Source organism: Colius striatus, chromosome 2, assembly GCF_028858725.1.
Source record: "Colius striatus isolate bColStr4 chromosome 2, bColStr4.1.hap1, whole genome shotgun sequence".
In the NCBI taxonomy this organism is placed as follows: domain Eukaryota; kingdom Metazoa; phylum Chordata; class Aves; order Coliiformes; family Coliidae; genus Colius; species Colius striatus.
Genome location: NC_084760.1, coordinates 3,974,424 through 4,000,335, shown reverse-complemented (window position 1 = coordinate 4,000,335; position 25,912 = coordinate 3,974,424). Strand labels below are relative to the sequence as shown.

General features: G+C 45.5%; 2 protein-coding genes across 8 annotated transcripts in view; both read right to left on the bottom strand.

The window, feature by feature from the left end:
• Positions 1-20,851, bottom strand: part of PNISR (PNN interacting serine and arginine rich protein) — a 30,378-nt gene extending 9,527 nt beyond the window's left edge. For both annotated transcript variants that reach the window (XM_061989562.1, XM_061989563.1), the window contains exons 1-4: positions 20,692-20,851; positions 5,313-5,431; positions 4,194-4,379; positions 801-1,024 (exon numbers count right to left, since the gene is read on the bottom strand). In XM_061989562.1, the coding sequence (XP_061845546.1) occupies positions 801-1,024; positions 4,194-4,379; positions 5,313-5,400 (498 nt within the window). In that variant the 5' untranslated portion in view covers positions 5,401-5,431; positions 20,692-20,851. The remainder of the gene's footprint in view (positions 1-800; positions 1,025-4,193; positions 4,380-5,312; positions 5,432-20,691) is intronic.
• A 2,324-nt stretch (positions 20,852-23,175) lies between these two features.
• Positions 23,176-25,912, bottom strand: part of USP45 (ubiquitin specific peptidase 45) — a 62,904-nt gene continuing 60,167 nt past the window's right edge. For all 6 annotated transcript variants that reach the window (XM_061991429.1, XM_061991428.1, XM_061991433.1 and 3 more), the window contains exons 17-18: positions 25,550-25,703; positions 23,176-24,158 (exon numbers count right to left, since the gene is read on the bottom strand). In XM_061991429.1, the coding sequence (XP_061847413.1) occupies positions 24,025-24,158; positions 25,550-25,703 (288 nt within the window). In that variant the 3' untranslated portion in view covers positions 23,176-24,024. The remainder of the gene's footprint in view (positions 24,159-25,549; positions 25,704-25,912) is intronic.

Sequence of the window (25,912 nt, the reverse complement as noted above, 5' to 3'; positions counted from 1 at the left end):
CATTGGTTCACTTCCTAAGAATATTGCTGAACAGGAGAACTTAGTAACAGGGAAAAGCAGGCCAGAAGATAGAAACGTGCTTCTGCCTGTCTTCCCTTGAGCTGGTTTATGAATAGGAGGTTAGGGTGTGTTAACAGGCACTGTTTGTCATTTATAGCAAGAGTTTTGAGAGCAAAAAACAGGGGGCAGATCCAAAACTTCTCTGTGCTTCAAAGATTTGTGCAATGGTCCCTGCTCGCTCTTCCAGTGCTAAAATGACCTACAGACTCATTATGCTATGCAAGTTATATGGCAGAATGAAGAAAAAAGTGGATTTTTAAGAAATGTCATGGTTTATTCAAAGAATCACAGTAGATAGATATGGAAAAGATCAATGGCTCATCCAGTCTATCTCCCTGCAAACACAGGGCTGTTCCCTATGGTGCATTACCTAGCAGATTTAAGTATATGGTCTCAGTTTCTTTTTCTTTTTACCTCTTCCTGTTGGTTTTTTTTAATCACAACCCTACATGTTCTTAATTTATATACTGGAACAGTGATTCATTTTGATATTGTAGACAACAGCCATTGCTCATTACTAGCATAGAAAAAAACACCCCTTTTCATCTCAGAAGAGAACTGAAAGCTCTACAAAGTCTCTTTTGCAAAGTATTTGGTAAAAATGCATCTTAGCAGATAAGAGATTGTGTAGATGTCTGCAGAACTGAAGGATGAGAGTCGCCACGAGGTGATATTAGAGGAACACATCCACGGAAGGGACTCTGCACGTCTACAATATTAAAGCAACAAATATGTTTCACCTGATAGTCAAACTGGTTCACTGGCCCCATTGCAAAGTTATCAGGAGGTCCCCCAAAGTTGTGATTGTTCTGGTTAAATATATGCCTGTTGTCAGGAGTAAATTCCCCACTGTCCTGACTGTTGCTGTCTTCAGATGGAGGAACAATTTCCATTTGACCTGGAGTTGAAGGCATCCACTGCTGGTCTGGAGGTGGGTGAGGGGGTTGGTGAGGCATTCCCCATTCTGTTAAGGATGTAGAATACAATTCAGTGCCAAGTTAGGATGATTTCTATGAGTCATCAATCACTCAGTGTTCTTGTATTTATCACAAAGTCCCTCAAAGCAACACAGGTTATAGTTAAGAAGAGCTATCCATCTATAGACTGTATTATACCGCCTCGATCATTTCTTCAGCTAAGCGAAGGAAATACAAATACCTGTAGCTGAACTAAAACACGGGGAGGAGAGGGAGGGCAGAACTGGACAGATGCAGACACACTGTAAATTTATTTTTAAACATTTCCAGTGATGCTGAGTCCACCACAGCACTTACAAACTGTATAAGCTGTTAAAGAGCTGCTCACGACTGGCAAAAGAATAAGCGATATCATTCCTTTGCTTAACGGACTTCAAAGACCTATTATGAGGTAAGCAAATGGTTTTGTGAGCAGCACAGCCACTGAAACCTGGCTCTCCAAAGACTTGTGTCTTGTTAACTGATGACTCCTTGCATTCTCCAATATGCAGCAGAAGTCCTAGCAGAAGCTACAGTCATAAGCCCTAAAACACAAGTTACAATTCCCTCAGTGAGTAAAATTGGTTTAAGGAATGAATTAATAGCTCAGGTGGCCACAAGCTTTATCTTAGGAACCTAAAGACTGTGTTCACTATACAGATATTTATAGACTGGGACAGAACCACCTGGTAATTTTCACCAGTAACAGAATCACCACCTAGCTCCTCAGGTTATTTCCTACTTTCCACCCAGCCCTTCAATGACTCTGTCCACTTTTCTCATGTTTACTGTCCTTCCCACCAGCATCACAATTGGATCAACTACTGCAGCAACTAAAAAAAAGGTTAACACAGCTTTCTAACTTGTTCTTGACACTGCCTAAATTAAGGGAGGCTGGGTCGTATCTGCATCAGCAGTGTCTCAAACTGGGTAAACAACATGTTCTTCAAATGATACATGCCCAGTGACAACAAAATGCACTGGCACATTGTTTCCTGCTAACAAAAGGTTTTACATTATTGTCACTCCTAGATCTAAGATGTTTTCCTGTTCTGTGTTTTCTGAGTGAGCTTGGGCATCAAACATCTGTAACTACCAGTGAAATGGCTTACTCATCTTTACTGTTCTGTGCCTGTTTGCAAAAGCTACCACTTAAGGTGTTACTCTCTTCCATGTCACAGATGAAAAAGCACAAGAGGAAGAGCTCACTGCCACAAGACCACATGAAATATAAAGTTGTCCAACAGTAACACAGCAATTATGTGAAAATCCCCTATTTACTAGTCAGAAATACAGCCAGAATACACTCTCTGTACTGCCACCCAGTAAAGTTAAAATGCTTACAGGTGGCTAGAATAGCCTCTGATCCAGGGCATGTGGGTGAAACTTCAGTGAAAGCTCATGGCTACCTCCCTATTGCCAAGCTCATACAAAAATGCCAATGGTATTTTAAGCCTATTTTCATTAAATGTAGCACTTCAACAAATCTGAATAGTCACAGTGAAAACTGGAGGTGTTATTCTTTCCATCACTAGCAGAATCAAGCATTAAAGTGCAGTTTCACCACAACAGAAGGCACGCACACAGTCTCACTAATTCTCTCTCACACATTTCAAACTGCATTGTAGTGTGGTAACATAACAAATCTTTCACAAAACAACTTCAGAAACATTTCTTAGCAGAAAATTGAGTTGCACCCTCAGTCAGTTTGCAGACAACACCAAGCTAGGCAGATGCACAGACCTGTTTGAGGGCAGGAAGGCTGGAGTGATGGGTTGAGGCCAGTTGTATGAGGCTTAACAAGGCCAAGTGCCAGGGTCTGCACTTGGGCCACACCAAGCCCAGGCAGAGATACAGGCTTGGGGCAGAGGGGCTGGAAAGCTGCCCAGACGGAAAGAACCTGTTCCTTGTACTCGGTGCTGGTGAGGCTGCACCTCACATCCTGTGTCCAGTTCTGGGACCTTCACTACAGGAAGGACATTGAGGTGCTGGAGTGTGTCCAGAGATGGGCAACAAAGCTGGTGAAGGGTCTGGAGAACAAGTGTGATGAGGAGTGGCTGAGGGAGCTGGGGATGTTTAATCTAGAGAAGAGGAGGCTGAGAGGAGACATGATCACCCTCTACAACTGCCTGAAGGCGACTTGTAGTGAGGTAGGGTCCAGTCCCTTCTATAGTGTGAATGATAGAATATGAGGAGATGGGCTCAAGTTGCACCAGGGGAGGTTTAGATTGGACTTGAGGAAGAACTTCTTCACCCAGAGGGTTATGGAGTATTGGAAGGGGCTGCCCAGGGAGCTGGTGGTGTCACCATCCCTGGAGATATTCAACAGACACACAGATGAGGTGCTGAGGGACGTGGTTTAGATTAGTGATGGGCCTGGCTCTGTGAGGTGAGGGGTTGGACCCAACTGTAACGATTCTGTGATTCTGCATCCAATCTCTGCCCCATGTTCATTGCCAGTGTTTTTCTACAAAGTTTTAAAAAGAAGACACATTTTGGAAAAACATGAAGGTTTTGGGAAGTTATGAAGAACTGAAAATAAGTGACAGTAACAGAAATGTGCAACCAGCTTTAACTGAGAATTATGCAGGTCACAATCAGCCATGCCAGTCAAAAAGGGCAAATACTACCTATATGAAACCTGCAATAAAAATGTATCTTACACACTGAATTTTCTGCATCTCCCTTTTCAAGATTCTAAAGCCAACTAAAGCCTGCACCTGCCAGTTACAGTGAAGTCAAGAAGGGCAACACATACTCTTTAATTCTGAGGCATCCTGCTGCCTCCACTGCTGCTCTTTCCAAAGCAGTGAGAGAAGCAACAAAACACGTAAGAATAAGATCCAGGGAAATAAAATATGTAACTGGGATTTACACTTTACCTTTCTACAACATTCAAGGGCAGAATACATCTTTTACATATGTATATTATAAAACTATTCACTTTTACTCTACAGACTACTCAGTTGTGTTATCAGATCTTTGTGTCTCTACTGCTACTCATTTTGTGGAACATCTGAGTGGAAAGTAGCAGCTGCCATTGTTCATTAGTTGATCCTACTGGTAGTTTTGCATCTTAAAACCTGAGGGCCAGGCCACAGCCACACCCAAAAATGTCTGACTAAAAGGAAGTTTCATTACATGAACAAACCAGAAAGGAATGGGAGGAAAACAAACCTGGCTGCCACATTCTATTGAAGTTGGGATCCCCCTGAAAGTTATTATGGTTGTTTGGACCAGACTCTATTCCTGAAATCTCCTGTCCGTTTGGCATCATTCCTTGCTGTTCCACCACACTCTGTTGCCCTGAAGCTTCTCGCTGAGCAATCCATGCTTGAGCTAATGCAGCCCAGTCAATCTGGCCTGAAATGAACAGAGGAAACGTAAAAGGTTAGTGTTCACACCTCTGAAATGTAATGCTGTTTCTCAATTACATGTCTCATGGCTCAAGAGAAACAGGCAACATTCCTCATTTCTGGAATGCTAGTTTATGTTTCAGTTCTTGCCCCTCTTCTTAATTCTCTGCTACCATTCCTACCAGTAAGTAAATAAATTGCAGCCTCAGATGAGGCCATCAGTATGTCTCTTGCTCATTATCAAGTCAGGAAATCTCTCTAGTGAAGTTACAGAAGCTGAAGTGACAGAAAACAATGTAAAACCGGTGTGCCTGATCGCTCTGCTGGAGTATTAAACATGTGCCTCTACTCTCCACTCATTTCTCTCTCTGATACTTTGAATTGTTGTCACCTCACTCTCAACTGAAGGGATATTGTTTTCTATTGTTTAAAACTGAGGGGGTTTTGGTGGGGGAAAATCAATGCAAACAAAAACATCACAATCATCACTGCTATAACCTAAACCAACAATCATTCTGATCTTCCACTGACTTCTGTGCATACCTCTGCATTTAGTACTTCTGCCACACAAGCACTGAATGACACAGAGATTTTAATGAATAAAAGATTCATCTTGGCTAAAGAACTGATAGGGATATAGATTCTGCAAAAGTACACGAGGTCTAAGTCTTGATCTGTGTGACCAGTAAATGTTGGTCCAAGATAACTCAGGTTGCTTGCCTGAATTTTGCATATTAAATATTAACTATCTCAAACCATTTTGAATCCTTTCCTACTTTTCTCTAGTTCAGAAAAGCATCATAAAGGTACTATCTGGAAAGCAGCTACAAAAAGAAAAAGAGCAACTGTCAGTCATGCTCTGTAACAAAGACTCCAAACTTCAAATGACAAGAGATTAAGACAAAACATGATGAATCCACAAAACTTTCTATATACTTACTTGGATCTTGCTGGTGCTGAAATGACTGCATCCACTGCTGTTGGTTCAAAGGCCATTGCTGCCAAGGTTGTCCACCTTGATCCCACATCTTTTAAGTCTTTATATAGTCTATATTTCAACTAAAAATAATAGTTGTATGTTTAAATAGATGCCCATGAAACATCACATAACTGAAACTTACATAACTGCAGATACAGTTAAGCCCTGCAAAGCAAGCTGAAGCAACGCTGGCTTAATAGTTTAAGCTGGAGGAAATGGTTCATCCTTTAGAGCAATATCTTACAGTAATTCTTACTGTAAGATTTCAGCAGCCTAGTATGTTTTCTCTGTATTTTCTGAAAAGAGATTAACTAGAAAATGATGTTCAAGGACTGATATGACAAGTTTGTAAGGCAAGAACTCAGATATTTGACAATAAATGTAATTTAAAGTACATCAAAATAGAAAAGTCTTGATATCCTTGCCTGTTTCTTTGGGAAATGATGTGTATTTTTCTATACAAGTGTCATGCAAGGCTGTTAAGCAAGACAAAGGAACATCACCAAACAGTAGAACATGTCTTTAACAATTGCACTGGAGAACTGCACAGGCACAAGAGGGTGCCCACATGCATTTTATGCACTGCCCAATTCATTAGCATCCCTAAATATCATATGCCTTCAAATGTGAGGAAGAAAAAAAACCCCATACATCACTGTATAACTGCACAGGTCCTTTAATCACAACCACCACTTTTTGGTGCCACGTATCCTCACTGAGCAGACAGCAGCAGCCCTAGGACCTGAGGGCATGTGAGCTCCATTTAAACCTGCTTTAAATGAAGCTCCAGGACCAGGTCATTTTTTGGCCAGTTTTCAAGAATGTGATGAGGCATGTAAGTACACCAGGTTGGTATGTCTCTAATGGCAGTTCCCTCTGCTCATTTGTTTCTCCTGGGTACACCTGCAACACGTGGAGGATCAGAAAGCAGCCACCCACACTGCTTCAAACAGCTTTTCTGAAAACAAAAGCCTGGGCACAGTTTTGAGAACATCTGCCTCCAGAAACTGTTCCCAGCAGCAGTATGAGTAACATTGCACTGAATGCAACTCCCTCTGTCCCATCTAGACTGTTAACAACTTCTCAACAGGCTTTCTCCTCTCAATGAATGTATCTTCACATCATTCAACACACAATCCTGGATTTTATGCTATACTTAGAAACAACTCCCATGTAGGCTGGTTCACTCTAAACTTGAAACAGAGAAAAATCAATCCCTGATGTCACACGAGCAGTACACGAGACCTAGCTGTGGCTCACAGCCAAGTATGACACAGAATAGGATGAATACAGCCCAGCCCTTCAGAGGAAACCAGCTCCAAGCAGCCAGTGCCACTCGGGTGGCCAGCCAGGAACACAACCCCAACCATTCTTACTGAGCGGAGCACACGTAGCCCCACACACACAGACGGGTTTCAGCAGATCCAAGAGCAATTAGAGAGCAGCCTGCTTGCAAAGAGATCTTGTGCTTAGTGCTTACATAGTCATACAAATAACTGCATAGGAAGAAAGCATCATGCTGCAAAAATGTCCAACACAAAAAGCTGTCCATAACACCATGGGGGCTGGGGTCATGCAGAGATCAACCCATGCTTGGATTTTACATACTCCTGTCCAATTCTGGTCTTAATCTGAGAAAGTGTAGATCACCTTTGCTTTGAGACCACTGACATTCACACCAGTACAAAAATTATACTCAGAAAAACTCCAGCTGCAAATGCATTTTTGAGGGGAGGCTTTAAAAAACATCAGAGCAACTTTGGGAGCAGTGGGGAGTGCCAAGCAAAACATACTGCGCCATTTTCACAGAACACCAGAATCTCGAGGGCTGGAAGGGACCTGGAAAGCTCACCCAGTGCAACCCCCCTGCCAGAGCAGGACCACCAAGAGTAGGTCACACAGGAACTCATCCAGCTGGGTTGGAATGTCTCCAGAGAAGGAGACTCCACAGCCCATCTGGGCAGCCCCTGCCAGTGCTCCCTCACCTCAGAGAACAAGTTTTTCCTTGTGTTTCTTTGGAACCTCTTCTGTTCCAGCTTGTACCCTTGTCCTACCATTGGCCATCCCTGAGAACAGCCTGGCTCCATCCTCCTGACACCCATCCTTTATGTATCTGTAAAAATGAATGAGATCACCCCTCAGTCTCCACCAAGTCAAATAGGCCCAGCTCCCTCAGCCGTTGAGCAGATGGAAGATGCTCCACTCCATCATCTTTGTTCACTATCTTTTCTTGCCAAATTAAATACAAGGCGGTTTTTTTTTCCCCATTTCAACTACATCTTTATGATAGCCAACCACAGAATCACAGAACATTCAGGGCTGGAAGGCACCTTGAGAGATCATACTGTGCAACCCCCTGCCAGAGCAGGACCACCTAGTGTAGGGCACAGAACACTGCCCTTTACATTTTGATCTGTACCTAGGAAATTAACTTTCCTACACCATTTGAGCAAAAGAGTGACTAACAATGCACTTCATGCAACACTTGAGCTGGCTCTGCCATACCATCCTCTCTGAGTATTCACATACATGTATTTCATACATTAAATATGAAGAAGTAACCTCACATACTATTTTCACCCTAAAACAAGAAAAAGAGCTGGAATACAAAAAGTTCCACTTAAACATAAGAACAAACTGTTTCAGTGTTTCAGTGAGGGAGCCCTGGCCCAGGCTGCCCAGGGAGGGTGAGGAGGCTCCTTCCTTGGAGAGCTTCAAGACCCACCTGGACATGTTCCTGTGTGACCTGATCTAGGTGACCCTGCTTCTGTAGGGGGGTTGGACTGGATGATCTTTAAAGGTCCCTTCCAACCCTACCATTCTATGATTCTGTGAACTGTTTCTTCCTCCTCATAGCTCATCTTCCCATCCAGAATCCATATTCTTTCAATTGTCAGAATAAACTTGTTTGCAACTTAGAGCAAAGTTGTAACAGTTGTGGTTGGAGATAACCACTCGCCTTCAAAGCACTGCACAGCCTCACAGTGCTGCTCCCTTTGATCCTGGCTGGTCAATCACAAGAGCAATAAGAAAAACGTATTCTGGTAGCACTTTTTTTTTACCTGAATACATAATAGCTGGGAGGAAGTAAAATCTCACTAAAACAAACTCAGGGAAAGATGAAATAGTTTCACCAGGAATGTCAGAGGCAGATTTGCATTTCACTGAGTGCCAGAAAACCTCTCACCCACATTTTCTAACAGTTAAATATCCCTTTCTCTTACACAAGTGGAACAATATTAAGGGGACTTTTACAAATTCTGCTGAATTGGAAAGTCATACACACAGTTTTCACTTATTAGATGAGATATGTTGTACTGAACTACTTCTGTCTCTGTCCTAAAATCTTGGGCATTCTGCCTTTTATGTTTTACATGTTCCAGCTTACATAACTAGCTTGTAATAAACTTCTGTAGCTGTTCAAATGCTTATCTGTTTCTCATGGATTCTGCTTGGGAAAGGATGCTCAGTATTCTAGCCTTTGGTCCTTTACTCTCAGGCCTTCATCTTCACTCTGAACAAACTAAAGCACCAGTTTGGACCAGAAGGTCAAAGGTAACAAATGTCTCCAGATCTCCCCTGATTTTAACATTTTACAGGTGTTCAAATAAACTGATTCGACTTTTTTTAGGGAGAGGGGGAGATAAATTATTCTGCAGCTCTACTGGCATATGAAAAGGTGAACAAGAGACAGAAGCAGTGATGTTAGGTGGCAGCAGCAGCACTGCATGCCCTAGGGCTCTAAGGCCAAGTCCCTGCTCCTAAGGACTCCAGATCCATGCCACCAAGCAGTCCTCCAGGTTTCAGGTGTCAGCACAGACCTGGGACCCAGCATGCCCCTTCTGGTTTGGAAGGTCAGAGCCTTTCACTCAGTGCCAGCTGGCTTCAGGGCCAGAGTAAGAAACCCAGGCATGTTTTAGTTCTTAGCATACAGAGCTGCTCTTCTATCACTCTGCAATATAATATGGCTGAGAGTTTTCAACCTTCCCCAGAGAGATTATTTCACCTTATTATTGCTATCTCTGGGAGAGAAATCAGGTGGAAAAGTGCAAGGCAAGAGGTCAAGACATGGAGCTGATTTCTATTTTGATCCACAACAGTGTGACACGGCAGCAACAACTGTGTACAAGCTTGAAGATCTTTAATGTTTGGTCAAATCAATTTATGCCACCCAAAGAAGACATTTAAAAATCACTCTCACTTGAAACTGCTAATTTTAGTTTGTAATCTGTATTTGAAAGCATTAATTCCCTTCTGCATTTAGTACTTTCCCTGTTTTCCTGAAGAAATGTTTCTTCTCATAGGTTGGCAACTATAAATCAAGCTGGCTTCCTAGTTCCCAGATTTATTACCAAATTCACTGTAAAAACTTTCTATGGACTACACAAATACTTAAGCAATTACATCACTTTCTTCACAGGACTGTGTAAGCAAAAGCACAGTTCCAAATATTGGGACAATTGCCCTGTATGACAATTTTATTCATTTAATTGATTTCAACTAATCTTCATTGTTGTGTCTTTTTTTTGGCAGAAATAAGAACTAGATATGGAAGGAAAAATAGCCTACTCTGCCCTGCTGAGGCCTCATCTGGAGTCCTGTGTCTAGTTCTGGGCTCCCCAGCACAAGAGGGACAGGGAAGTGCTGCAGAGAGGCCAGTACAGGGACACCAAGATGATCAGGGGACTGGAGCATCTTTCATATGAGGAAAGGCTGTGGGACCTGGGGCTGTTTAGTCTGGAGGAGACTGAGGGGGGATCACGCTTTTTTCTGTTGTATCCAGTGATAGGACAAAGGGTAATGGAAAGAAGCTGGAACACAAAAAGTTCCATTGAAGTATAAGGAAGAACTATTTTACTGTGAGGTGAGGGAGCCCTGGCCCAGGCTGCCCAGGGAGGGTGTGGAGGCTCCTTCCTTGGAGGTCTTCAAGACCTGCCTGGACACGTTCCTGTGTGACCTGATCTAGCTGGGACCTGCTTCTGCAGGGGTGTTGGACTGGTAGATCTCTAAAGGTCCCTTCCAACCCCTACCATGTTGTGATTCTGTGACCTTACAATCTTTGTAAGGCTAACCTTAAGTCACACTGTCTAAAAGAGGGTATCACACGTATTCAAATTCTTTTAGTACTGAAAACAAAATGATGTATTTCAATATGCATTATTCAGAGCCAGTGAAGAAGTTTGTTCTAGGGCCTCCATCTATATGGTGACCTAAAGTAGAATCATAGAATCCTAAGAGTTGGAAGGGATCTCGAAAGCTCATCCAGTCCAACCCCCTGCCAGAGCAGCACCACCTAGACTAGGGCACACAGGAACTCATCCAGCTGGGTTGGAATGTCTCCAGAGAAGGAGACTCCACAGCCCATCTGGGCAGCCCCTGCCAGTGCTCCCTCACCTCAACAGGGAACAGGTTTTTCCTTCTTTGGAACCTCTTCTGATCCAGCTTGTACCCATTGCCCCTTGTCCTAGCACTGGCCATCACTGAGAACAGCCTGGCTCCATCCTCCTGACACTCACCCTTCATGTGTTTGTAAACATGAATGAGGTCACCCCTCAGTCTCCTCTTCTCCAAGAGGACACCCTTACTTTCTGAGGAACACACTTCCCTGCCTTTTTTGCTCCCTAGTTAGTTTCCTGCACCTTTTCCAAGTGTTGGTACAAGGCAAACATAAAAAACTTAATGTATTTGATGTAAACCTTTCTCACTTACTACAGGAAGGCTGCAGGCATTTAATGGTGGTTTATTGTCTCACTTTTACCAGGCATTGCAGTGTTTAGTTGTTTCATCTGTTTTAGTTTCAGAGGCAAAATGGCTTTAGCTCTTTTTTTTAACCATCATATTCTAAAAGATAACTAAATACAACTTAGAGACACATCTATTAAATTACATGGAGGCTATTTGATGTTACTCTTTTTTACATCAAAGTCACGTAACTTGGTATACTGCTGGTGAAACATTGCCAAGAAGTGTATACAGGAATTTTTCAACAGTATCACCCCACCAGACACCACTGACATTTATAATTGCCAGGGATGCTATTTTAAAGATGTCAAACCAGACCGAGGCAAGTCCTACAATAATGAACCAGCCACATGTGAGAGTTACCAAAACAACACTTTTAACCTCAGTGCTATAAACTGGAAAGAGCACAAACTACTTCTAAAAGAAGTGAGAACATACCACCAAGAAAATGTCATCTGTTCTCAGCAATTTTAAATTTACTGCAAGGGATTCACCACCAATACTGAGAGTGAAGGGAAGCCACACCTCAGACCAACAAACAATGCATCCCCCTCACCACATCAGTAACTCAAAGGCTTGAAACAGCTGAAACCTCTTGTACCAGTCTAGGTGACAAGCAAATATCACTTTTGAGACACATCAAGTAGTAATAAAGGAGAAAAGGGTATCAAAGTCCTTGCTCACCTAATTAAAATGTGCCAAAATTAACTTAAGATGCTGTAACATAAATTATAAACAAGTTTTGATTCCTTAGGATGTTCCCAAATCAGCATTGCCTGAAAGAAATAGGCTTCACCTAACACAACGGACAGACAGCTCTAAGCATCCTTCCCACCACCCAAATTGCAGTGGAACAAGCTTTGTTTTCCACTGAAAGAGGAAGATGGACACAGGCTAACATCCTAGTAAATTCAACCACTTGCAGGACACCTGCTTCCTAACAGAGGGGTGCATCAACCGAGAAGCCGTTAAGACACTCTGGTTAGAATGTCACAGAACCATAGAATCACAGAAAGGTAGGAGTTGGAAGATACCTCTAGAGATCATCTAGTCCAACCTCCCTGCCAAAGCAGGTCCACCTCAATCAGGGGGCACAGGAATGTGTCCAGACAGGTTTGGGAACCTCCAGAGAAGGAGCCTCCATACCCTCTCTGGCCAGCCCGGGCCAGAACTCCCTCACCTCAACAGTAAAGAAGTTTCTCCTCATGTTCAAGTGTCACCAAGTGTGTACAACTGGTTTTGAAAAGCAAACAGCTTCAGGAATGGATCCATTCTGCAGATGCCTACTTGCAAAAGAAAATGCAGATAGCACTGTCCCTTAAGATGAGGGGTTAAAGTTCTTTTACTTGGCTGTTTTATCCTTCATTACAATCACATATAGCCCTCTGCTTGCTCTCTCTCTCACTTGCAAGCACAAACAATAGAACATCTATTGGCCGTTGTAGAGCTGTTCCCTGATGTCTGATCACAGAACAGGAAATCTGAATCTATTAAAAATCTGTTTACCAATGAAGAAACAGAAGCCAATTCAGGGTTCTTTTTGTTTTATACAGAAACACAATCACATGAGGAAAACACCCCTTCGATTCACATTTCACTTCAGTTACATGTCAGATTATTTAATGTGGTAGCTGAAAATTTTCCTGGTTTCTCAGAGCAGATGTGTTCTGAAATATGTGCTGTTGCATGGTTGATAAGAAGATTCTTAACCAAATGCTGAACCTGCTGGAACTTTATTCAAAGGCAGGATCTGCTGAAGATTTTATGACAGCAAATGACTAGTAACAAAACTTGCCACCTTTGAGGGGATTGCTGGTGAAAGCTTCTCTGCTGGTGACAGAAGCTGACATAGTGGCATTGGTAGGACTTACCTTGATCCCCAGACAGCCACCTCTAAGAGACAACAGCACCCAGAAAAAAGTCAAAACTGGGGTCAACCTCTGCTATATTTTAATGTTTTACCCAACAAAAAACTAGGCTAAGACAGAGAAAGAACAGATATTTTAAATGGTACCTTTCCACTCTTCTCAATTGTGATGTACATCTCAGCTATAAATTATACACCAGTGTTAATGTGTTCTGTCAGGTAAAAAAGGCATCTCCTGTCTATCCACAAAACAAGGTATCTTCTGATATGATTGTATGATGTGTCCAGACACACCACACACACTGTAAATTACACAATTAAAAGCTACTTACCCAGTAATCAGCATTTTGAGTGCTAATTCCTATGCTCACCTTTAACTCTGGGAGACTCCCCCAAAACACAGTCAACTTGGAGCAACTGCTACACTTCCACACCATGAGGAATGCCACTCTCAAGCAGAGCCTGTTTTCCTGTTGATGTGCCAACTGCACAGTGCTTGGTGAAGGCGCCCGTAGTTAGGTGCTCACTGATGTCAAAGCTGGGCCCATGTTTTAGGCAAGGACACCAACAGAACATGAGCTTTAACAGACTTGCTCAGACTCCTCAGACAACTCTCCCTCAGCAGTTTCATAGTGTAAGCTCATAAAACTCTGTTACCCTGTTCAACAGCACTTGTGCAGAGGTAACTACGCTCGGACCACTCAACAATGGACAGAAGTGGTCTTGGGGAGTGAGGCTCAGTCCTGTGAATGCCAAAAGACAAAACTCACTTGTCATCTTCCTTACATGCTTATTGAGTAGACTGAAAAATACCAAGACATTTCCAACGGAAAGATAAGCAAGACCTACCTCTAAATAAAAACTTGATAATAGATAATCTGAATATTCATGCAGGTAGTCCAAGACAAGAAGCACAAAGAAATGCATCAGGCAGGTACCTAATCACACCTAACTGGCCAGATGAGTACATCTATCAGATTCTTCCTTGCTCCTTATAAAAATCTTCTGTCATTGTGACAATATGCCTCTCCCCAGTATGAATGATCCACAGCATCCAAACTACACAGAATGCCTTAAATAGACACACCCTCTGCAGATGAGATGTGGAGATTCTGAATGGCTTCTCCCAGGAAATTTGCAGAAGTGAAATATCTTGGAAATGAAAAACAAGTATTCTTTGGAAGATGAAATTAAATAGGGTATTTGTTAGAAGCAAGATTACCTCAACTCCAAGATATTGGGAGACAGCCTAGGACTCGAGACATCCTTAGGAGGAAAGCAGCACACATATCATGATGCAAAGACATCAAGGTTGGGAACTCCTACATCAGCCCTCAACATCAGCTGCCCAGATCTCCAGGATACATTCTGGCAGTCTGGTTTATTCAACACTGTAGACAGGTAGACAGAATACTCTGGAGCCTAGAGAACAAGAGCCAACAATCAACTGCTTCCTGATGCAGAAGGGAGACTGTTGCATCACCTTTCTGATAACGTTACTCATCATCCCTGAACGGCACATCCATATGTGATGTGAGACAAGTTTTACTTCCAATCTGAGCTCTAATACACAGCTGCATAAGTTTTTCTGGTGACTAAAGATCTTGTCTTGCAGGCCTTCCAAACAGGCATTGCATTTTAGCAAAGAAGTATTCCTTATTTAATTAAACAAAGAAGTTGAAACCGCAGGCTGTCATGCACACTGAGAACTCCTACACAGACAGTCTTTGGACCTCAGGCTTCAGAGAAGACATTCCATTAACAGCTCAGATATCTAGGTTAAAAAGACAGATGTTTCACCTCCTCTAAGACAACCTGCCATTGGAGTCATGACTATTTTGACTGTCTTTAGGGCTACAGCTAAAGGGAAGTATCACAAGAAGTAGGAGTCCTGGTGAGTAAGAAACTGCACGTACTGTTTTCAAAACAAATTAATATTAAACAATCAGTGTCATTATCTAGGTAATCTTCAGGCATGAGCTCAAGACAACACAAGCAGCAAAGCTACAGCAGTCTCTGATGCTTTTTGTCAAATTCCTGAGCTGCAGGGAGTCACCCACACTGCACCTCGAGAAGGACCTCAAAGACAGAGGACCTCAAAAACAGTGGACAGAGCTTCCCTGTCCCATATAGTATTAGGCTCTCAAGATGGACCTAAATGAAATGGACACATCTCAGAGGCAGAGATCCTCAAAATCAACAGCCTGATCTACTGATCTTCTGTGCAAGCACCTTGTTCTAATGTGACATCTTTTCCTTCCATGCAACATAGTTGATATTGACTGAGTTTTCAGCACAGCAACTGAATGTTTATGGTTAATTTCCCTGACAGATTTTGTAGAAGCGTTCATCTGCAAACATGATAACTCTAACCATACATTCCCAACACCCAGAGCAAAGTAGTTCATAGAAAGACAGGAATCAGACCAACAGCATCACGAGTTCAAGCTGAACAGTGGTGCTTTAGAGCTCTTCTCCCCACCCTCTCTCACCCCTTTCTCTCACTGTGCTTTTGCTTTATCGGGGTCATCATAGCACAGCCATCATTGATGAGGCTGGAAGGACTACTGGATAAATACTCTAGGGTTATAACTCCAGGAGTTCACCTGTTTCTCCAAAGGAATCACACAGAACAGCTCATTCACAGTGTTGCTGACATCCAACTGAGCTGGAGTCCAAAGTCAATAAAGGACACAGACTGCATGCAAGATTATCTACCTCAATATACTCCAAAGTGGAAGGAAACGTAAAGTGAGCACTTCTTCCATGACTTTGTCCACTATTTATTCTAGTGACACAGTGAATATTTTACTGTAACCATCTGTATACAACAGGTGTGACCCAACACAGAGATGCAAAGGAAAAATGGCCTCACAGACCTGGAGAAGCCCCCTCTACCAAAAAAAATTTAATGCAGAAAGGGTACCACAAGAACCATCAGCTGGTGGTCTCAATCTTGGAGAGCCAGGTAAATCAGAATATCTCTGCAGCTGAAAACATCTGGGAGTATGGAAAAGCCCTGCAACTTATGCATCCATGCAGGAATCACAGAATCTTAGGGGTTGGAAGGGGCCTCAAAAGCTCATCCAGTCCAGCCTCCCTGCCAGAGCAGGACCACCTAGAGCAGGGCACACAGGAACTTGTCCAGGAGTCACTATAGAAGGGCCGCAGAAACACATCTACACAGAGTCAGAACAAATGTGTACCACCACTCAGACAAACATCCCAGCTTCCATTTCCTTTGGGAAAATTAACACTTATTATACTCATCTGCTCATCAGGCAAGGGAATATTTATGGGGTAAGTTAAGTTTGCAATAAATGAGGAGAATAAAATTTGAAATAACTGCCTTGACTGCTGTTTCATCCATCCCAATTTTAGCTGGCCAATGACTTCTACATATCACTTAGGCCATCACACAGAATCTCAAGGGCTTGAAATCTCCAGGGACCTGGAAAGCTCATCCAGTGCAACCCCCCTGCCAGAGCAGGACCACCTAGAGTAGGGCACACAGGAACTCGTCCAGCTGGGTTGGAATGTCTCCAGAGAAGGAGACTCCACAGCCCATCTGGGCAACCCCTTCTAGTGCTCCCTCACCCTCACACTGAAGAAGCTTTTCCTTGTGTTTCTGTGGAACCTCTTCTGTTCCAGTTTGTACCTGTTGCCCATTTGGTTGCAGCCACTATTTCACGCCCAGATACTACACATCTTTTCCTGAGAGCTAGAAGCTACACCAATGTGTCTGCTGGGATCTGTCAGCAAGATGTCCAGGCAAAAAAATATCCAAAAGCCTTTCAGACAATCCACAGCTGTCTATCACTAGAATGCTGGAAGTCAACTGCAGTTACTCCACTGCATTTTTTTACCACCAGAACTGTTGTTTCTCAGACTGAAGCCCACAGGCTTTTTCCAAACGCACAAGCAAGATCCAAATCACAGAAGCAGAAAAAGAACTGAAGAAACCAGCTTGATCAGTATCTACAAAGTTTTCCAGAACCTGGCTCACACTTCAGCATGTCTGACTAATATTTACAGTGCTACCAAGATGAAGTAGACTGAACACAAGCCAAATTAAAGTAAATCAAACCCAAAAACCTAACCAAACTCTGTAAATTTCTTCAGTGAGTCATCCAGGCAGAGGAGCTTCCAAGGTCTGTGATTTCAAACCTCAATCCATACATCCACTAAGTTGAAGTCAGCTCTTTTTAAAAGGACCAAATACTGTCAAGTCTGGTGTAACTTACTTTTTTGGAGGGGCATTTTGAAGACAAACACATGCTTTGATTATCACAAAGTATCAAAATCCCTGCTAAAACATTTACCACCACAGAAACATCATCAGATGTTTTGACAGCTTGAGTCAAAACTCTGTTGGGTTTGGGGAAAATAAGAGAGTATGATCTGGTTATTTCTGGTCTGTATCATTGCCCTAGAAGATCTGCTGCTGGATTTTCAATTAGCCATGTAACAGGGAGTACTTTTTTTCCTCAAGGGGACTGTCCATCCTGCTTGAAGAATGTGCTCTGCACGATCAGGGCCAATGATTAAATAAACAGTTATTTATTCCTTGTCACTCATGAGCAGGTATTCCCCCCAGTGATAAATACAGTTAGCAGTTAAGGAAGAGAGAGCAGCTGGTGATGAAAGAACAGTTAATAAAACCCACCCATGCTGTTCTTTGTTGCCAAAGACAGATTTACAACAATCATGTACGTCAGTCATGAAAAGGAGACTGGACACTCCTGCCTCCACAATATCTCTGCATAATCCTGCAATTAACTGAATATCAAACATGGTTAATACTCCTCTCAACTACTACAGGTTATAAGGCAAGTCATCAACTACAGAATTGGCCAACTGTGCTAAATTCTCTTCAGCCCTGCGCCACCTCTGAGCACCAAAAGTGGAGAAACCATTCTCTCAGAGCAGCAGTTTGCACGTGGCATCTCACACAGACAATACAGGACATCTTGTAATGGCACAAGAGTAGAGATGATACCAGGTTTGCTGGTGCCTGAGAAAAATGAAAGATGAGGAGCTTGTCTTCTGATTTGTCATTGAATTGCCAGTAATGCCAGTAACTTGTCCCTGGACAAAGCCAAGGCTCCCAGTTCTGCGTGTGATCAGGTCAAGAGTAGGTGCACCACCCATCACCTCTCAAGGTTCAAAAGGGGTTTCTTACTCCTACACACAATACAGTTGTTCAGCTGCACTGGACTCCTATTTCTAATCCTTCCTTTCTCTAAGAGAGTAGTACAGGGGAAAGGAACCTGGGAGTGCTGGTGGGCAGCAGGAAGAGCATGAGCCAGCAACGTGCCCTCATGCCCAAGAATGTCAATGGCATCCTGGGATGTATTAGAAGGGCTGTGGGCAGTAGGTGGAGAGAGGTTCTGCTCCCCCTCTCCTCTACCCTCATGAGACGACATCTGGAACATTGTGTCCAGTTCTGGGCCCCTCAGTTCCAGAAGGACAGGGAGCTGCTGGAGAGAATTCAGCACAGGGCCACCAAGATGATGGAGTGGAGCATCTCCCTTGTGATGAAAGGCTGAGGGAACTGGGGCTCTGTAGCTTGGAGGAGACTGAGGGGTGACCTCATTCATGTTTACAGATTCATAAAGGGTGGGTGTGAGGAGGATGGAGCCAGGCTGTTCTCAGTAATGGCCAATGATAGGACAAGGGGTAATGGGTACAAGCTGGAACAGAAGAGGTTCCAAAGAAACACAAGGACAAACTTCTTCCCTGTTGAGGTGAGGGAGCACTGGCAGGGGCTGCCCAGATGGGCTGTGGAGTCTCCTTTGGAGACATGCCAACCGAGCTGGATCAGTTCCTGTGTGACCTACTCTAGGTGGTCCTGCTCTGGCAGGGGGGTTGCACTGGATGAGCTTTCCAGGTCCCTTCCAACCCTTGATATTCTGTGAAGAAACAACCAACCAAAGTGGCTAAATACTCTGCTATTTGCTTCAGAAACTTGGTGAATTTCAGCTGGGCCAGCACCTTGTAGAATCATCCAACGGTCTGGGTTGGAAGGGACCTTCAAACACCACCTAGTCTAATCCCCACTGCAAAGGAAAGGGACATTTTTCACTAGACCAGGTTGCTCCATGCCATGACCAAGCTGTTCTTGAACACTTCCACGAATGGGGCATCCACAGCCTCTCTGTCCTAGTGTCTCACTACTCTTATCCTAAAAAAATTTGTTTAAGTCCAGTCTAAAGCTACTCTCAGTTTAAAATCTTTGCTCTCTGTCCTGTTATTACAGGCCCTAATCATCAGTTTTTCCCCATCTTACTTATAAGCCCCCTTTATATATTGAAAGGCCACAATAAGGTCTACCCAGAGCACTCTGAATACTGAGTAACTCCTGCTCTCTCAGCCTTTCTTCACAGGTGTTCCAATCCTCTGAGGCCCTCTTTTGAGGCCTTCTTAACTGCAAAGCCTAGTTACACCCCATCCAAGTTTAGTTCAACACTGAATTTTGTGGGATTGTCTAAAAAAAGTACAGAGAATCAGTGTGGACAAGTGCTTAATACAAAAACCTGGGACCTGTTTAAGGATCCATTTAATAACATCCTGCATTTGCCAAGCTACTGAACCAGGTTCAGGTATCTCACGAATGTTACTGTGTGGTTTGTTTAGTTCTCTAGAGCCCTCCAGTGGAATAAACTCATGAGAATGGCCTCGAAACCCATGGTAGATGTCAGGAGGATGGGGCATCCCTTTTTTCTGTTGTATCTAGGGACAGGACAAGGGATGAAGCTGGAACACAAAAAGTTCCGTTGAAACATAAGGGGAAACTGTTTCAGTGTTTCAGTGAGGGAGCCCTGGCCCAGGCTGCCCAGGGAGGGTGTGGAGGCTCCTTCTCTGGAGGTTTTCAAACCCGCCTGGACACGTTCCTGTGTGACCTGATCTAGGCAGGACCTGCTTCTACAGGGGGGATGGACTGGATGATCTCTAAAGGTCCCTTCCAACCCTACCATCCTATGATTGTATGAAACAGCACAAGTACTCCACAGGGACATTTTCTCTGCAGCACCCAGGCCGCTGACACAGCTACCAGATTCTGGCACACATGTTGCTTCCTAACAAGGTTACTGGCTAGCCAAGTTGATATTTTCCCCAGGACAGCCAGGGGTGTTGCTTTACCAGCAACGCGCCGCGTTCCTTCAGCACGTCCGGGGCCAGCTGCCGCTCCCCGCCCCCTCCTTCCCTCAGCCCGGCCCGGCTCGCTTACGTGCGCTCCTCAGGGGCCTCTCCGCTCGCCCCGCGGGGCCGAGGGCGGCTGCGGCGGCACGTCCCCGGGCCGGGATGCCGGGCCCGGGCCCGCGGCGGGGCATGCGCGCTGGCAGCTAACGGCGGCCACCGGGGCCGTGCCCGCGGCCGGGCGGCGGCGCACGCGCGCTGGGCGGGACGGGGTCCCGCGGGCTCCCCGCGGCCGGCCGCGCTCGGCCCCCCGCGCCCCCGCCGCGCATGCGCAGCCGCGGGGGCCGCCCGGGCGGCGAGGGTGGGCGCGCGGCTCCGGGAGTCCCTCGCCTCGCTCCGCCGCCCCGGCCGCCCGCCTCCCCCTCGTGCCCGGACAGAAGCTCCCGCCGCGGGCCTCTCCCCCACCACCCACCCCAACGGCCGCCGGCTCGGCCCGGCTGAGCGGGGAGGAGGGAAGGGGAGGATGGGGTCAGCTGGACACCCGGCGGCCCCCCGGGAGCGCTGGCGAGCGCAGCGTGCCCCGCTACTTACACTCGCCCCCGCCTCCCGCCGCAGGCGCCGCCGCCGCGCCGCCGCTCTCTCCCCTCTTTCGCCCCTCGTCTTCACGAACAAGACAATATGGCGCCGGCTGGCGCTCACCCGGAAGTGTAACGCGTCACGGCGGTGACCCCCGCCTGGCACACGCGAACGCCTCTGGCCACCATCTTTGTTTAGGGACGGCGTGGGGGCGGGCGGGAAGCGGCGGGCCGGGGCCGCCGCCGCCGCCATCTTTGTTGAGGGCAGCCACACGCACTCCGGTTGGCTCGGCCCACGCGGCCTCAGGAGCCTTCCCGCCGCCGGTGTGAGGGGACTCCCGGGCTGCTCAGGGGCTACGAGCCGAGCGTGCGGCGCGGAAGGCGGAGTCTGGGTGAAGAAGCGTGTGAAGCGCGTCGGCTGAGTGGATGTGGCTCCGGGCAGTGCCACAGCTCTGAAGGGTGTGAGCAACTCGGGCGGTGTGTAGCAGCAGGGCGGCGGCATCCTCGGTCACTGGGTCAGGTCAGCGTCTGGACCATTGGCAAGACAATGCAGCAGGTTATGCAGAATGGCCAGATTTCAGTTATCGTTGTATTTAATGTACGGAAATGGTTCTTGGTGACTAGCTCTGCCTGTATGGATGTCGTGGTGATTCTGTAGGCAAGGTCTTAGCAGTTGCATTGCTTTTTGTGGAACAGAGGTTGATGTCCAGTCATAGGACAAGGATCAACAGGTACCAGCTGGAACAGAAGAGGTTCCAAAGAAACACAAGGAAAAATTTGTTCCCTGTTGAGGTGAGGGAGCACTGGCAGGGGCTGCCCAGATGGGCTGTGGAGGCTCCTTCTCTGGACACATTCCAACCCAGCTGGATGAGTTCCTGTGTGCCCTACTCTAGGTGGCCCTGCTCTGGCAGGGGGGTTGCACTGGAGGAGCTTAACTGCTGTCATCACTGCCCTTCATTCCTTTAGTGTCATATGATGTGAATACCTGAAACATCCGTAATTTCTTTTATCATGAGATAAAGAAGGCCAATGGCAGCCTGGGATGCATCAAGAAGAGTGTGGGCAGCAGGTCAAGGGAGGTTCTGCTCCCCTCTCCTCTGCCCTGCTGAGGCCTCATCTGGAGTCCTGTGTCCAGTTCTGGGCTCCCCAGCTCAAGAGGGGCAGGGAAGTGCTGGAGAGAGGCCAGCACAGGGCCACCAAGATCATCAGGGGACTGGAGCATCTTCCTGCTGAGTAAAGGCTGTGGCAACTGTGGCTGTTTAGTCTGGAGGAGAATGAAGGGGGAATCTCATGAATATTGACAAATACCTAAATGGTGGGTGTCAGAAGGTTGGGGCAGCACTTTTATGTTGTGTCCAGTGACAGGACAAGGGGTAACAGAAAGAAGCTGGAACACAGAAAGTTCTATTTAAACACAATGAAAAACTCTGTCAGTGTTTCAGTGAGGGAGCCCTGGCCCAGGCTGCCCAGGGAGGTGTGGAGGCTCCTTCTTGGGAGGTTTCCAAACCCACCTGGGCACATTCCTGTGTGACTTGATCTAGGTCGGACCTGCTTGAGCAGGGGGTTTGGACTGGATGATCTTTAGAGGCCCCTTCCAACCCTACCATTCTGTGTGTAAGTGGATGAAGAGTATGGGAAGTTAAGGTAAAAGAGAATTAATATGTTTTAACTAACTCTAGTCTAGACATGATTTTTTCTTACTGCAGGCTCAGGTCAAGATGTGTTTAGTTGAAATACAGATGGCTGAAGCTGACTGCTTGGTTTCTCTTAATTTCACTACTTTTGGGTAGACTCAGACAATTTTAATTGGTGTAGGGAAAAAATCATTTCATTGGCCAGAACTCAGAGCCTAACTTTGACCTAAACAGATGAGTTTTCCTTTGGAAAATTAAGTCCTGCACACCCAGGGACTCATCCTGTCATGACAGTCAGCTGTGTGGTCTACCAATCCCATCAAGTATGTACAAGTGCTGTGGCTTTAAAACCCACCTCATCAGCTTGAGCAAACACAGCTGTGGCAGATTTTGCTATTTTCTGTAGCAAAAGAGCAAATGCAGGTGGGATGAAGCTCTGAAACAGAACTAGACAATAGGAAAGTCGTGCAAGTAGGTGTGCCAACATGTGGAATAGACAGGACTTAGGGACAGCCTGTTTTTTCACCAAGAAGCCGTAAATCAAAATGGTATGCATAAATGATCATGGTCTTTCCTCTACTGAAGAGCAAGTTGGACAGGATGGGACTGTTAGAGAAGTGATTTGTATTGAACTGCCACTATGCTTCAAAATAATGTTTAGCTTTTAGCCTTAAAATGTATCTGTTACTCTCTGGGACAGAACTGAGAAATTACCAGAGGAACAATTGCAATTGGGGCACTGGAACAGGATGAAAACACAAGTTCTGCCACAAGGCCACCTGCCGTCCTCCACGGATGACAAAGGAAAGTCCAGACGTGTATCAAGGGACAAAACTCATCATTTACTGTCCAACTCTCACACACAGTGCAAAAATAATGTATAGTTTATTACTCCTGTGAGAAAAGCATTCAGGATAAACAAGTTGATGTTTGAATCAGAGGTAACAGGCTTTCCCTGTTACATGTATCCATCCACAAGCTTGTAAGCAGTACATTGTCATCATCTGAAAACTGACTAAACGCAGAGTATTTGCAATCTGTTTCCTAGTAGGTACAGTGATTATGTAGTGATGGATTGATGGTGCACTTATATACACACACACACGTGTATACATGTATCTCTCTGTGGATCAGAGGATACACATCTGCACACCGAGGATGTATGTGTATGAAAACAGGAGTAGGTACAGCTGACCCACGCAGGAAGCACTGTGCTTGCCCATTACCATGTGTGGAAGCCACACGACCTGACAGGTTCTTAGTTTGCAGAAATCTTAACAGCTGACATCCAGCCCAGCAGTGGGAAGGATTTGGACTAGATCACAAGAGGTTGAAATACTCTATATTAGTGTACACCAGCAAATCCAGGCACTTAATGCTACGGGTATCTTTATTCTCAACTGTTGCAGAGCTATGGGTGAAAGCTTACCTTTGTTAAACCCAAACATTCTGCAGGGCTCAGTAGGATAGGACATTGTCTTACATTCTAATGGTACTGTAGTTGAATGAATCCAGGAACTGTAAATGTTTGGCAAAGTGCATACTTTAAGAGAACCATTCAGGTATTTGTAATAGCTTGACTGAACTTCAGAGTCAACACAGGATGAATTCTCTACAAGATAAAGGCACGGTATTTACAGGTACTCTTACCACTGCAGCTTTAAATAAGATTAACTAAATAACCACTACCATATTTTAAATTAAACTGCTGACAATTATAATAATAATCTTTCATAAAAAAGTAGATATGCTTGTGCATTTAGTACTCTGGATTCTGGAACCATCTGAACGTGGGCATCACTGACATACACCCACTGTCCTCCCGATGCTCCCATGGCTTCTTTTAAACCTGAAATGCAAAAGCAAAAGATGTTGTTTCTTGTCTTTTGCATCGTCATCAAACAAATACAAGTGGGTATTTATAAAAGGAAGAGAAGCTTCCAGCCCACAAGAATAACTCTGAAGCTTCCCCTTTAGCTGATAGGGCTGGGGCCAGTCAATTCTAAGATGGACCCACAGCTGACCCAGGCCTGGCCAATTAGTGACTGAGGTAACACCTCTGTGAGTCACCTACTGGAGAAGGGGAAGAAGTTGCTGGTCAGTTGCTGAACTGCAGCAGCAACAGGGAGTGAGAATGTGAGAACATCTCCACACACACCAAGGTCAGTGCAGAAGGAGGAGGTGCCCAGGCCCTGGGAGAAACACTCCCCTGTGCCCTGTGGTGCAGCCCATGGTGAGGCAGCTGTGCCCCTGCAGCCCATGGAGGCCATGAGGGAGCACAGACCCACTGGCAGCCCGTGGAGGAGCCCACGCTGGAGCGGGTGGATGCCTGAAGGAGGCTGTGACTCCATGGGAAGCTCATCCTGGAGCAAGCTCCTGGCAGGACCTGGGAGCCCGTGGGGAGAGAGGAGCCCAGGCCAGAGCAGGTTTGCTGTCAGGACTTGTGACCCTGTGAGGGCCCCAGGCTGGAGCAGTCTGTCCCTGAAGGACTGTTCTCCTGTGGGTGACCCACGCTGGGGCAGGGTGTGAGGAGCTGCCCCATGGCAGGCCCCAGGCTGGAGCAGTTGGTGAGGAGCTGCAGCCCATGGGAAGGAGCCACGCTGGAGCAGTTGGTGAGGGACTGTCTCCCGTGGGAGGGACCCCACAGTGCAGCAGTGGGACTGTGAGGAGGCCTCTCCCTGAGAAGCAGCAGTGGCAAAGTCCATCTGTAATGAACTGACCACAACCCCCATCCCCTGAGCCACTGTGGGGGGAAGAAGGAGAGTCCTGGGCAGAGGGAGGGCTGGGGGGAGGTGTTTTTAGATTTGGTTTTATTTCTCATCTCCCTGTTCTGATGGTTCATTAATAAATCAAACCATTTCTCCTCAAGCTGAGTCTGTTTTGCCTGTGACACTAACTGCTGAGCCATCTCCCTGCCCTTATCTCCACTCACAAACCTCTCGTCATAGTTCTCTCTCCCCTGTCCAGTTTAGGAGTTGGGGAGATATTATGACTTAGTGGGCACATGGCACCCAGCCAGGGCCAAACCACCACATTCACTGAGCTCTGTGTGGGGCTCATCCTGCAGCAGGAACAGAACTGAATGGAACAGAAAAAAAATAGATCATGTTGCCTTAAAAATTCCAGAATACTCTGAGCTAAACCAAGCATTTGCTGCAAATGCCCTGAAGGATGAGGAGCTGCAGTCAGTGGTTGCTTTTGGTTTTACTCACAGAGAAAGGAGGTTCTGTTTGTACATACCCAGGACGTTTTTAGTGGCAGAAATGTGCTCTAGTAATTTCTTGGAGGATGTCCTGACTTTCACATACGCTGCGTAATGACCGCCTCTCATTGACCCGCTGTGCTCCACTATTCCATAAAGGCTATACAGCACTCTTGCACCATCTGTAACATTCTGCACTCCCAGAAACACAGGAAACAAGGAGAAATTATTTCACAATCAATTTTACAAGTTATTTCAGCTAGTTCATCACCAGTAGTCCTTCAAAGGAAACAAACAGACATCTACGGCATTGCCAGGGCTGAAATACATCTGAAAATAGTCAATAGTCTTACTTGGAATTCAGTTAGGACAGAGCAGCAATACTTGCCCTTAATGCTCTC